The sequence below is a fragment of the Anoplopoma fimbria genome, chromosome 9, assembly GCF_027596085.1.
Source record: "Anoplopoma fimbria isolate UVic2021 breed Golden Eagle Sablefish chromosome 9, Afim_UVic_2022, whole genome shotgun sequence".
Classification (NCBI taxonomy): Eukaryota; Metazoa; Chordata; class Actinopteri; order Perciformes; family Anoplopomatidae; genus Anoplopoma; species Anoplopoma fimbria.
Genome location: NC_072457.1, coordinates 24,256,494 through 24,270,805, shown reverse-complemented (window position 1 = coordinate 24,270,805; position 14,312 = coordinate 24,256,494). Strand labels below are relative to the sequence as shown.

Sequence of the window (14,312 nt, the reverse complement as noted above, 5' to 3'; positions counted from 1 at the left end):
TCATACTGGTGTGGTCCTCCTGTTCACTCCATCTTTCAGATCTTTCTGAAAGCAGTTGTGGACTTGTAAAAACCCAGAATCCCTCTCTGGACTGTAGGGCCCAGCAGTCGCACCTCCGCCCTTCAGAGGGTTCCTACTAAGGGCATACAGAGATATATCCCCCATTGGTAAACCCATCCCTAATCCTCCTCCCCCACTTCCTCCACCGATCTTCATCCCGACGGGGGAGGGCTCACGGGATGGGTCACTTGAACTGGAGCGCGAGCGCCTTCGCCGGTAGCGGTAACTTGGGATGCGAGAGTATGGAGAAGAAGATGAGGTGGTTTTGATGAAGTCACGTCGGGCTCGGAAGCGCGTCTCTTTGTTTTTCTCAATATATATGTTGACTGCAAGAACCCCCACTGATTCAGCCACGATGAAGGAGAGGGCGCCGAAGTAAAAGGACCAGCCGTAGTTGTAGAGGTTCTTCTTGTCCTCGTCTTTCTTGTCACTGGGATCTCCGGCGTTGCTGGAGATGTAGACGATGATGCCAATGATGTTGCTCAGGCCTGAATAGAAGAGAGATGAGAGAAGAAGAGATGGAGAGAGATGGAAAGAATTAAGAGGGAAGATTAGAGAAAAGCTGTCGAATTCAAGTGGATGATAAGGCCTACAGATTACAGACTGTCTTAATCAAGAGAATGATTCAGTTTGGGTTGACACCTCTCTATCTATACTTTCATCACATTCAATATCGGAGAAAATCAACTTTACAAGTTAGGTCTATTCCTTAAATGAGTGTTAGAATCAACAACTTGAACATTTTGCAGATTGACATTCTTATTCTGTCTGTATATATAATATTTTAGTTACTGTGGATTCTGTACTGTTTTTACTGCTTATTTATAATACTTTTTTTTTAATCTTGTTTTGCACTATACTCTATGCTGCTGTAAATCCTGTAAATGTCCCCGCTGCGGGACTAATAAAGGATTATCTTATCTTATCTTATTGACAAATAACTATTTGTCACTACCAATTAGAGAGATAATGGATTCAAGGGAAAAGATAAGAGGCAAAGTGTGTTATATAAAAACAACAAAATATGCCGTGAGGAGAAAGCACATGTTCGGTATTTTTCTGTTGAAATACAGGAAAAGTTAAGGTACTTTTAAAAGAATGACAACAAGACAAGGGTAGACCCTCATGTGTCTGTCTTCTCCTTCTGTCTGCTTATGTCCTCCCTCTTTCTGTTTGTGCCAAAATTCTATTTGTTGTTTGTGTGTTTATCTGAAGTGCGCTGTCAGTCTGGTGCTACCTGCAGCCACAAACAGGATGCCAGCAGTGAGCAGGATGTTGTTCTTGTTGTTGTAGATGCGTCCAACTCCGACACACAGGCCACCCAACATCAGCAGAGCGGTGCTGAGAATAGGGAACAGGCTTGATGCACGCACTATACCTGTAAATACGAGACAGAGAGACAGTGAAACCTTCCGGTCAATATGTCAAATGAAGAAACACACAGCTACAAATATATGAATACAAAGGCTGACTAGCATGTGATTAATTTACAATGACAATGGTGCCAATAAAGCAATGTTAAAAGTAGAATCAGTTTAAGTTTTAGTAGTAGTGTAATATTTCTATCCCCCTGGCAAACCCACATTCACTAGTGGGAGGGTAGTTTACAATAACTTTATCAGAGCTTTTCTTTTGCTGTCAGAACTGCTGGTAAAGAGAGACTTGAGAGGGAACCTAAACAGTAAAGTTGCAGGCTGTAAAACCAAAACGACGCTAAAATGGTCTGTAGAGCTGAAGGGATTACAGGTGAAACACCTTTCACTTTTTAAATAGTAATTTAAACCATTGTTAATAGAAAAATATGTATGAGAGAAGATTGGATCATATCCTATTAAAGGTTCCTTGAGGAGTTTTTGAGCTCTGATAGCACTAAATAGCAGCTTTTTTGTGAGCTGGCCCCCATTTCATTATGCCTTAGGGCCGGCGACAGTTGTGACCGGAGGCTATATGTTTCCCGTTGGCCGGCACTCCATCTGCACGGCGTACTTCCGTAACATTCTCATGAATACAATAGTTCAGGAACACCTTGAGGGAATTACTTCAAATTTGACATTAACTTGGAATCAAGGAGAAACTGAGTAGATTTTGGTGGTCAAGGTCAATGTTACCTCACAAATAGATTTTGGCCAAACCCCAAGAATTCATGTTCCAACTATGACAATTTCACATAAATGCAAAACAGGACAAAATGATAATGTGATGACATTTTGGGCAGATATGGAAAAAAACTGCAACTTGACTGGTCGGCGAAGGCATACAAACCCCAAGTCGTTATCCAAGTTTACCTTGATGCAAGACACATTCCTTCCAATGGTTTTGCTTTATTCCACTGATAAACAGGTGGTGAAAACAGACCAACATATGCAGCAATGTGCAAGCCAATACAGAGAGGAAGACTGCTATCCAACAACCATGGATGTAAACTATGCAGGATCGAAAATATTTTTTAAAACGCTGCTTTGCAAATGTTTTATGAGGAAGGATGCATAAAACGCATTACAATTGTTTACTAGAAAACCATACAGGGCCCCTTTAATTATAGTGTCCATGAGCGTATTCTTCCACATAGATTAAAAATATAGAATGTAGTTAATATGGAGTTTCTGAACCTATAAGCCCTGTGGGGGCAGACTTTCTTCTTTTACATTTTTTATACATTATACGTCATTCATGGTACTATTCGCATGCCAATTTATGGCTTTTTTTGACTAGCTTAAGCAGCCCTAAAAATAACAATATAAGGCACTCCTGGCTGAAACATGTAGTAACACTGCCATAAAGGTACATAGAAATAAAGTGAGCGACAAAAGAGCAGAACTGCCTCAGGTTCAACATAATTATGCTTCCACAGATACTAAGGCCTTATTAGCAGACGTTCCGGCCTTTCCATGTCACCAACCAGGTGAATCGATGAGCGGGTTGAAATGAATGCTTTTAATCATCTGCAAAAAACTGAAACAGTTAGTTTGGGCACAGGGTGTCAAACTATAAGCCAAATGTCATATGCAGAGTGAAGTTGATCTGAAACCTCAAGCAAAATGGATACATGGATTGAACTGTAATAAGACCACCCATAGTGTTTAGACAATTGTCAGTGTAGTCGTACAGGGTAACATGTCTTCATCAAACTAGTCAAATGACAGATCTTCTTCTCCCCCTTATGTTGGTAAAGTCATGTTTTAAACCTATTACTCATCAGCGCAAAACACACTCCATCCTCTCTATAGCTCCAATTACTGTCATGACATCAGGCTTTTATGAAGGAGGAATAGAGATGTCATGACGCATTAAGTACCCTTGTGATAACTTCACTGCTCAAAGAAAAATGACAGAGGATTAACGGTTTGAGTGTTTGAAGATGAAGAGGTTGCAATGACTTACGTAAGATGTACTCTGAGCTGTCTGTATCGTAGTCGTTATCATCTGGAAAATGATTGATCCGAAAACAGCTTCCTTTGTTGATACCTGTTGAGAAGCAAAAAGCACAGAATGAGAGTGGATGAGACTCAGGGCAGTAACAGACTGTGCAGTGATGAAATCACAACAGTTGAAGGGAAAAACTGTGCCTTGTAATGGAGCAGGACATGAGATTCTCCAATTAAAAAAGAAGGTATAAAAATAACTACATGTTGAACATCCACTGAATCAACATGCTGCTTTTAAGATCGTGAGACAAATAAATGAAAGAAAACTGGAGCCAATTTTTGGTAAAGAGTCTCTGAACTAATGCTGAACTGTCTTGTTTTCACCTCTAACCATGTCAGAAAGCATTTGAGGACAGGCTGCTGTGGATCTGGGGTTCTGAAGTTCTCAAGCCCTCAGGCACCTTCTATTCAAAGACCCAGTCTTTTCATCGAGAAAATCTTCCCTCCACTTTTAAGAGAATAAAACATAGGAGCATTATGAATATTGAAAGGTAACACTTTGTATTAAAAGGCAGACGTCTGATTTTGCTGCCACATCCTGTCACTACTGCCTTTGCTACTGTGTTGGTTGCTCTTAAACTATGCTAGACACACATAACACACCTCCAGGTTTATCAATGGAATAACAGAGCTTGGATTATTTCATACACTCTATAAACCGTGAAAAGGTAACAGCAATTTGAGTGGTTTGTTATTCTTGTAACAGAAGAAAGTTCTCAATACTCCATGATGATTTTTTTATCTAGATGTTTAGATGATGTTTGATGCTTCTTAAATAGACACAATGTCCTCAAAAGAAATATCTTCACACCTGAAATCAACAAACCCAACTGATTCACATCTGCTCAGCAGATTTGCCTGATTTATATGTACCGCTTTAGTATGTAAACACCGCAACATTTTTAATATATATTTAAAAAATCAGCTATATTATTTTATGATGAATGTAATGCATGTAGCAAGTTTGTCAGGCTTAAAGGATACACACAATGCATTAACACTATATACAAACATAACTACTCCACAGGCCACCTTCAAAGCCACTGTACTGTATGAATCATGGACACTCAGCCTTACTTAAATGTGGATTTTTGATTTTTTTTTAATGGGGGGGTAAACTGTTTGCTGTGTGTTAGGCCAGTGGTGAGCAGTGCTGCGGCTACAAAATCTAAATCAACATTAGCTGGAGGCACTGGCTGATTTTTGAATTTTCAGTAAGAGAGCTCATCTTGAGGTTTTGTGTTTTGTGACGGCTTCATTCCAGCCATCAGCACAACATTTCAATGTTACATTTGTCTGTTAAGTTTTCATGGTCAATGTCTAAGACTACTGGAAAAGGGAGCAAAAGAATAAAGTTATAAAACATCCTTAACAGCCCAGTTCCAGCCTATCTTCTCCAACTCCACTCTCTCTATCTCATCCTCTCAGTCTCTTTAAACTCTCATCCTCTGTCTCTTCTGACAACACTCTTGCCACTATCATGTCTCAATTACCCACTTCTTTCTCTCCTGTGTTCTTAAATGTTTTCCTCTTCAACTCCCTCGCAGCTTCCTTTTGATCTTTTATGTACAGCACATCCTTTGGATCGACACAGAAGCCCAATCACTCCGTAATATATCATTATACTGGGTGTGTATCTCACATGTATTTTATATCTATGGGAAGAGTGTTTCAGTGTAATTTAATGTTTTCTCCTGACTGTGGCATCTAAAATGTCAGTGGCAGGTGCAGGGTAAAAGAGAACAAAGAATCAAGTGTTATTTTGTACAATCATACATCAAGTGAAGATGTCAAAGTTAAATAATTGTATTAATGAAAAATACACAGAAGGCGAGAGTATTAAAAATCAGAGAAAAATATAGAGAGGAAAGCAAAAGAGAGTGCGCTCAGTAGGGGAGGTATCTCCCCAGAGCCCATCTGTCTGAGAGAACGGAGCCCATCTTTTATTACTCAGCATAGCTTCACCATGGCAACCTCCCCCCTCCCATTTCTAGTTAGCTCAGAGGACGCCTTTGACATCCTACCAATGCATTCACATGACTAACAAACACTCTCCACAGAAACACACATACACACTAACAAAGCCAGGAAAAACCAGAAAGCAGCCTTCATGACACAGAGAATCCCAAATAATCACATTAAGAAAAAAACTTGGTGAGATGGTGGCTCACAGCAAGGATTTGTTTATTTGAAGTCGGACCAAATATCTGTTTAAAACACATCAAGTCTTTTAGCGGCACTCCAGCATGTTAACTGATCAGGGTTGACTGGCTTAAGTGAGAGTTCTTGTCATATTTCAGCATCACTGGCTACAGAACAAGACTTCCCTTTGTTTCCTTTAAAAGCTAATTTGCCATCATTGCTCGCCTTCAGTGAACCTCCTCCTTGTTCTACAAGAGAAAACACTCGTACTGACGTCTGTTTGGCACGTAAGAGAGACATTTCTTCTACAAGGTTAGCCAAGTGTCCCGGGGCTCACCCATTATTATTATGCCGCTCATTTGACCTAATGCAAACTGGTTGGATTTCATCTTGTTCTTTGTTCATGTAATAGGTCATCTCAAAAATGAATAGCGAAATGAGTGGACAATTAAACCTCGGACCCCTATTTAGTCGTTTGAAAAAAAAAATAATGAGAGAATAAATCAACCACAAACGGAAAATGTACATAAGATAGGCAGGCACACAAAGAACTTCTACAAATGTTGACATGTACAGAATAAATAGAACACAGGCTTTAAAGTTCTTTCTCTGATTGGATATCATTAATATTCAGACATAGCCAATGACTTGGCAAGTCCTTTGGGCTCATCCAGCATCAGTTGTAGCTACACGTTTGCATAAAAGACAAACCTCCGGGCATGTGTTGCCTCCTCCCCTTGTCTGAGGGGTGTCGCCTTTAGCTCACATGGTAACATAGGAGATGCAAATGTCCTTCCTCAATAAGCAATTATGCCATAAAGAAATAAATAGGTTAAATGTCAAAAACAATTTCCTTATTGTAGGCTATACTGTACTATTCAGTGATGTGCTCATTGTTAATGCTGTGATGTGATTGAGACAATTAAAATGCAATCACAGTACACACCATATTGCTTTTGTGTACTTTTTCCTCTGGGATGCAACTGCAACCTCTGTTCGGCTGCAAAACACGAATGAACAGATAAACACGCCAAATTACCACCTGTAGGCAAGTGTGGAAAAGCTGATCAACCAGATTCTGACTTCAGTTGTGGTGATTACAAAAAGAATACCTAAAGTCAGAAAGAGACTACTTCAAGTTTATCTCAAGCATCTGAGGTTGTATGGCAAATTTGTATTTATTTAGCCAAGTCATTTAGCTGGGTCGTCAGTTAACAGAAGAGAAACAATAATTCAGAGTGGAGGTTTCAGCACCCTCCGCAGTGGACAGCGACACATCAGGCCGGGCTGATGAGAGGCGTCACTGGTGACAACATGTTCACGGATCAGCTGTTTGATCTCATTGATCAGCTGTTTGATCTCATTGATCTGGCTTGTCTCCGATTAAGCAGTCGCGCGCAATGGTGTGCACACGTGCCCAAACAATAACTAGCTGCTCAACCAGCAAAAGACACAAACAACCCAAAACTCCCCAGGCGTGTGTGCGTGCGTGCGTGTGTGTGTGTGTGAGATCATTGATAAGCAGCACAGCTGAGATACTGTTGGCAGGATTTCATGAAGCCAAACTGTTTCTTGGTAATTACTTCTGTAGCTGAAATTGATTTCATCAGTCTAAGCTATTTTATTGAAGTAGTTGCCAAGCAACCATAGGAAATTGATTAGGCAATTAGGACAAATCCCTAAATGATTACAAGCAAGCGACGTGTTTTGCTTGTGACAAAAGGTAAGACATGAAAAAGACATTAGACTTGACTCCGTGTCATACTCTGTGACATGCTAAATCATTTACAGGAACAAGTGACGCAAACGGACCATTACGCACAACAAGCAGCACTTTGCCTTCTTATTCAATGTCACACTCACGTAACTTTAAATGCTATTTAAACGCATTGAACAGTAGTTAATCAATACTGATGATGATGATGATGATGATGATGATGCTCCTCTTGACAGGTTTCCATCTTTAATGAGTCGCCACACCAATCTTTATTTCCATTGAGGGTTCTTCATTCTAAAAATCCATTTAAATTCAGTTTATTTCACAGGGTACAACATATAACGACTATCTGATCAAACAAACTGCGCACATTGTCAAACAATCAGAAGGAGATCACCATTGGACAAAATGAAGTGCCAATTACCACAACAATAAAGTAAGTCAAATGTTCATGGAAAATAACTGTTATTAACTTATCACACTTGGTTCTACCTTCGATACAGCAGATCCTCCAAAGCCCCGAGTGCGTCAGGTCGCCTCTGACTTTCTTGGTTTGCACCTGGGAGTCGTCCGCGGTGGCGTTAGTGGTGTTGCAGATGTACGCCCGGGAGTAAAGCCAGTAGTCGGTGCCAATGGCGATAGTCATGAGGCTAAAGGCGGCGAAGGCGCCCACGATGGCCAGCAGAGTCTGAATCCCTCGGTCACACCATGCCATGTCTTCTCATACTGTGTGGGTCCTCCACAGCAGCTCACGCAGTCGGCGAGGAGCGCACGGTGCCCACGGTCATGCTGAGAGGAAGCGCTCGCTTCTCGCGGGTTTTCCTCTCATCAGGCAAGATCTCGATCATTAATTGCTCGAGTTAGTTGTGCTCCACCTTTTCCTCCCAAACATCAGTTTGATCAGAGTACAATCCAAGTTTCCGAGTTTGACACGATTGCATTGTTCATTGAATTCCTTGGAGTTGACTGGACTTCTTCAATACATCCTACAGGTGTGAATAAAAAAAAAAAAAAAGAAAAGAAAAGGAAAACGCATCCCTTAAAGAAGTGCACTTTAACGATGAATTTAAAGGACATTCATTGCACCTATGCAATCACTATGTGCCTTTTATTGAACTGCACAGTTTAACAAAGGATTCAGCATCGTTCATCCAGACCACACCTTCCTGTAGCCGAGCCAATGGGAAACGGCGGCTTGAACAGCTGCTGGAAGAAGAAAACATCAGACCTACAGTAACATTCTCAACGCAGTTTGTCTTTCACACTATTGAAAAAAAAATAATCAAACAGTTCCACTAACCCACGCACCAGAACACAAGCGCATACACACATAAACATGCAACTCTGGAACTGGGTACCAGATGTTTTCCAAAACATCTAGAAATCAAGCAAGGGATGAAAACACCACCACTGACAGCAGAGTGGAGATTAGAGAGATTTGTGGTTGAACTACTGTAGCAGCAACTTTAAAGAGGTTGAAAGCATCACTGCTGATGAAATATTTCTTAAAACATCCATCAAAACCACTTTGAAGTAAGAGCAGTCTGCATGAAAGATTACCCAGACCCTTAAAAGTAGAAAAGTAAGACATGAATATTTGCCACAACCAGAAACTAATGTCCCTAAATACATTTTTAGAGTTTATGTTAGGCCCAGGCCTGCCACTTTAAATCCTGGCATTTAGGGTTTTGTTCTGTGGAGCGTTCATCTTTTTCTAAATGACACAGTGAGATGCAACCAGGGGGTCTGCATGGATTGGCCGGGGACTCAACCGTTTGTACTGTCCCATCTCTTGAACTGGGGGCCTCATCCTTAAGATCACAGGGTCTGAGTCAATATCTCGTCCCTGCAAGGAGAGCAGAAAGTGTGTCTTTCAGGGTCTGAAAGCTCACTAGTTACAAATTTTACATATTAAGACTGGAAAGCAAGTGACAATAGTGTATTTGGGCCACATTTTTGGCTGTGATGCAGCAGAGAGGATATTTTTCGATTAATCTACAGATTATTATTCATTTGATCTATAAATATCAGTAAAGAGTAACCATTTTACATCACATGTTCCCAGAGCACTAAATGTCTTATTTCATGCTACCAACAGTCAAAACCCCAACATTTATTACAATTACAGACCAAGAAAACGTTTTTGCCACTTTTGCTTAAAAAAATCTCAATTGATACATTATCAAAACTACCCATATATAAAAGAAATATCAGCATCAGGACGTAAGACACTTCCCATCATCATCATCGAGTCTTGTATCACCCAATATCACATACATTGGCACAACAGGCTTTATAGCCACTCAGCAGCTACTGTCCTTGAATCAGCCCAGACTTTGTTGAGGTGAATTGTCCTTAAAGACAAAAAGACAACAAAAAATAAAAAATGATGTGAAGCATTTAGTAGAAATACTACATGCAATAATCAAAATGAAAAAGTCAAAACTGGTATTATAAATCCAAAATAAGCAAAAGAAAATTGTCCCTTAGTCCCTTAGAATGAGTCCATTAATGAGCCTTTTTTCAAATTGCTTAAGTTCACTAACTAATTGATCATCACTTGATCATGGCGTAGGATAACAAGAGACAAATCATAGCATCTGAATTTTTAGATTGGAAAATCCAACTACAAATACTTATATATAACTCGACTTACAGAGTGTTGCATCCTGGTTTTCCCGCCAAGTTGCCCAACTTCATCTCAGCTGTGTCTGCGATTCTTCACTTCATATGTAGTTTGGCGTCAAGTTAACTGTCCCTTGGCTAGTTTTGCATCCTGACAAGATGTTGCCCAAGTGCTGCCATTTCTTTTAACATGTTGGCTTCTCACCTAGCCTATGTAAAGTGGCTGTAGTAATGAGAGCACACAGGAGCCACTGATACCGAGTTTAAATCCCATCATGTTCTTTTAAACTTCACTTCTTCCTTTTACCAATCTCCCTGCTTCAATTGAGAGACTGCTTTTGGCACAGCTTGCCATTTCACTCTGGTAATTGGCATCTCCTCTGCCAGCTTCCTCTTTTCTCATGGTGTTTTCTTGTTCCATGCAGGTTTTGTCCAGTGCCAAGAGCGCCTCCTCTATGACCTCGCTGAACTGGCTTTACAATTATGGCAGTTTAAGTGTTGCTGTTGTTTCTTAGCTGCTTTTTTTGTACTTGTTTTCCTTCCAGTTTGAGTAGCTGTCAGTCTGGCCTATCCAGTGAAAGAGATTTGTGCTGCATGGCTGCCTGTTGTACAGCATAGAGTGAATGTGCCAAAGTGCCAGGGCTATTTAGTTAGGAAATCTGAGGCCCTATCAAGGAAATAATTGGTTATTTCTTTTGAAATGATTTTGTCAAAATTCAGGCTGGTTTTGGCAGAAATTGTAGGGTGAAGGAAGGAGGCAGCCTTTGAATGTTTGAAAGGCAAATGAGTATAACTGGGACCAAGTAAGATCGGGATTTTAAAAAAAATAAGCAAAGGGGAGAGGAAACATTTAAATGTTGGATATGCAAAGCAGATATGACACAGCTGAATATTATCGCAACTGTCAATTTTCATAAATATGACATGTTATAATATTATATTATTTCAACTTGTAGGTTTCTTTTGTGGAAAAGAGAAAACTTTACACTGTAATGTGCAGCGTGATGACTGTTCAGTTATCATGGCGACTGTAGTCAGTAACAAGGAATCATGAGAATCTTCCCTCAAAATAACAACAATGCTTTGGAGAGAGAGTCTTTAAAATACTTATGCGCAACAACTTTCCCAGTTTGCAGTGCATGTAGTATAGGATCATAGTACAGTAATTATTAATAAAAGACTGGGGAAGCAATGTGCAGTTCCCTCACCAGAAAACATTCATGCTCATGATTGTCCTTTGCTAGCTGAGGAACAGTTAGAGATAATGAGCAACACGACCAGTTATATCCCTGTTATGTTGCTTGTCTTTGAGTGTTGTTAGAGGTGATGCAAAGACACATGGATGCTGGCTGCTGCAGTCAGCAGCAAGATGTTGTGTGTGCAGACAGCCCCTGGAGCAGAAGAGAGATAGAGAGCATATGAGATTGGGCTCAAAGAAAGCAAACACAGACTGAGCCCTTAGGCTGCCAGAGGCTTGCTAAGCTTTTACAAGCAAAAGTTCACACCAGCAAATTTGAGCTTCCCCCCCCATTTCTCACCATAAGAATACAGCTCTAAAAGGAAAGTTCCAGTTAATTTCAACTCAAAGTCTTATCGTAATAGCTTTTTATTTCATTTCTCTCAGTTATGATAATAGTGTACTCAAAAATCACAGAAGAGAAGTGGGGAAGTGCTACGGCAAAGTCAGATAGGGCAAATAAATGAAGAGTCAGATGATCAGACAGGTCGTAAACAAGCCAAGAGTTTAGTCAGATAATCCAAACCCACGCTATATTTGGAGTTAAAAATTAAAATGGTGCATCTGAAATGCTGATGATAATCCCTCATTGCACAGGGAAGTTGTGTGCATGTACAGTATGGCTAACCTTGGGTTTGTAGAAAACCCATATTATTGTCTGATGCTTGTGTTCCTGGCTACCTTTTTTTTCTCTCTGAATGTTTCAGGAAGTCAAGCAGTTATACTGTATTCAAAGTAGGTTGCACACTGTCCCGTTCCATTCCAGTTACTAGCAGATGCCTATTACACCCACGTGTCAGAAGCCAACAATCATATGTACACCCAGGTGGAATAACCAATGTGGCTATTTACAATTGGGTGTATACAGCATGGATGAGTGAAGCACCCAGGTGTTTGTAGCCAACATTGCTATTTGCATCCAACCCAGGCAAGCCTTGTAGCCTACTGTAAGCTATGTTTATTTTTCCTACACCTAACCAAGTTGTTTTGTTGCCTAAACCTAACCAAATTGCAAATTATTATATATATATTTTTTAATAAAATAATAATTGGGGTAAAAAAAATAGACTTCTCATAGGACTCAAATCCCAGTTACTTGGGTGGAAGTTTAGAATTTGGCCAATTTATCTACCACAATCTACTCTCTACACACATTTGTTGCTCTTTATACCTCTACTCGTACTACTACTACTATTACTACTACTAATAATAATAATAATAATTTTGGTTAAATTAAATAGCATATTCAACTTGGTTGAGTGTAACTTGCCGAATAGCTACCGTGTGACCATCACTTAAATTACTACTATAGACACCTATTATTTATTACATCCTGCCAGCACAATATATCTATAGTCGTAGTTGTGTTGCTGAGTTAGCATTATAAGCGCATGTGCTTGCACAAATGTTTGTAGCATATTACCTGCCGGCCATGGGTCCAAACTGCCAAACAGGAAATGAGAGCTTCCAAAGGCTTTTATAGTGGAGAAACTCAGACTGTACCATTTTGAACAAAGTACAGAGGGGGGTTGCATTGTTTCGGGGAATGGTCTTTATTAAGTACCCTTGTTGTCTTTAATTGACACTGCATTATCTTACTTGATTATTGACTAACTTTGGTTCTTCTGTAGGAGGAGCTTAATGTTTGAATGCATAGGGTAGAAGCTCCCATGGTGCAGTGTATAGTTGATGTTGTTTCAGTTCAGTTCAGCTGCAGACCTGCTGGAGGCTTGCTGCTAGCTGCCCAATAACTTTTCTTTTGTGGACTTATGGTTTTCATGGTGCTCTTTTGAAAGGTATATTTGTGGGGGTTTTTTTCATATGTATATTTTTTGTTTTCAAAAACCAAACCAGCCTGTACTGCTTGGTTGTGTTATGTAAACTTCAAATAAAACAAATACTGGGTGAAGATTACTCCGTGTGTTCTCCTTCAACCACTCGAGCCAATCTTTGCTGCTGACAATGAACCACAAAATCCCCCGCTCATCTCCGACTCAGACTTTTGTTGCATTCAATTTCAAAAACCATCACTATTTTCACCAAAGCACATGCATATGTGTGGTCATCCACATGTATTCTGAGCTACAGTGACATGCATGACATTGTAAATATAAAACTTCTTAAATAAAGCTGTTAGTTATTCGCTTCTCTATATTCTTTCTCTGTCCCTCAAGCTTTTATGAATAAATACAGTGATTTATTCCACAGTGCACCACAAGGAATCAATCTTAGGATGAGTGTTTTTACCACCAATCAGTTAAAAATGGAAGATGAGCAAAGGCTTAATCATGTTCCAAATGAACAGGATGTGTGTGTTTGGTGCATGTTATAAACATCCATAATGGAATTGAATCCCTGCTTGTTTGTACTTAATTTTGTTCAAGTAACAGCTTCAAAATTAAAACAGCAAAGCTACCTCCGTCTGTCTGATGGGTCTTACTTTGTTGTTGTGTGCTTCTCCTCTACTTTTTAAAAGATTTTAAAACACTGTCTAAACTTATTTTATTTTGTATATTAGTGTAGTATTGGAGACGGCCTAAAATAAATGCACAGCTTGGCTCACTAACAGCACAATCACAAAATATGGGCTGAAAATGAGTGTGATATCAAAACGACTCTGACAAAGCATTAACAAAGACTATCATATATATAAATCATTATAAGCTTGTACAGGCTTCAGAGATTGCCCGTAGGTAACTATTATTTTGTCCATCCTAGCAGGAGAAGCTATCTTGGTTAAATCTTAAAAGATCTTTGGTTTGTTCTGGCCTTAGTTTTAAAGTGCAGGGGGTTCACAGTTGAAAAAAATGTTCAATCACTGAAAGAAACACAGCTAATCAGTCGCTTTGATGCAGTGTGAAACGCACACAAACACACATGCATACAGTGCTATCAGAACATTATAAGTCAAATCATTAATGAATCACCTTAACAAGGCAAACACAGAGCAGAGAGGCCATGATATAGAGGAAGTCCTGCGGGAAACATTAAAAAACCTCATCTGCCAGCATTAATGAGACGGCCTGACAAACAGACAGAGCCGGCAGAAGAAGATTCGCCTTTTCCACAACCCGTTGGGGAAAAAACAGAAAACAGAGAGATGGAG

At 39.8% G+C, this 14,312-nt stretch overlaps 1 protein-coding gene across 1 annotated transcript; it reads right to left on the bottom strand.

The window, feature by feature from the left end:
* On the bottom strand, positions 1–12,650 carry LOC129095842 (voltage-dependent calcium channel gamma-4 subunit-like). Its single transcript, XM_054604423.1, has 6 exons — positions 12,630–12,650; positions 11,178–11,360; positions 7,837–8,550; positions 3,442–3,525; positions 1,298–1,438; positions 1–548 (listed from the first exon to the last, which is right to left on the bottom strand). Exons 3-6 carry the CDS (start codon positions 8,057–8,059, stop codon positions 1–3), a joined length of 996 nt encoding a protein of 331 aa, XP_054460398.1. The 5' UTR covers positions 8,060–8,550; positions 11,178–11,360; positions 12,630–12,650.
* Positions 12,651–14,312: the final 1,662 nt, after the last annotated feature.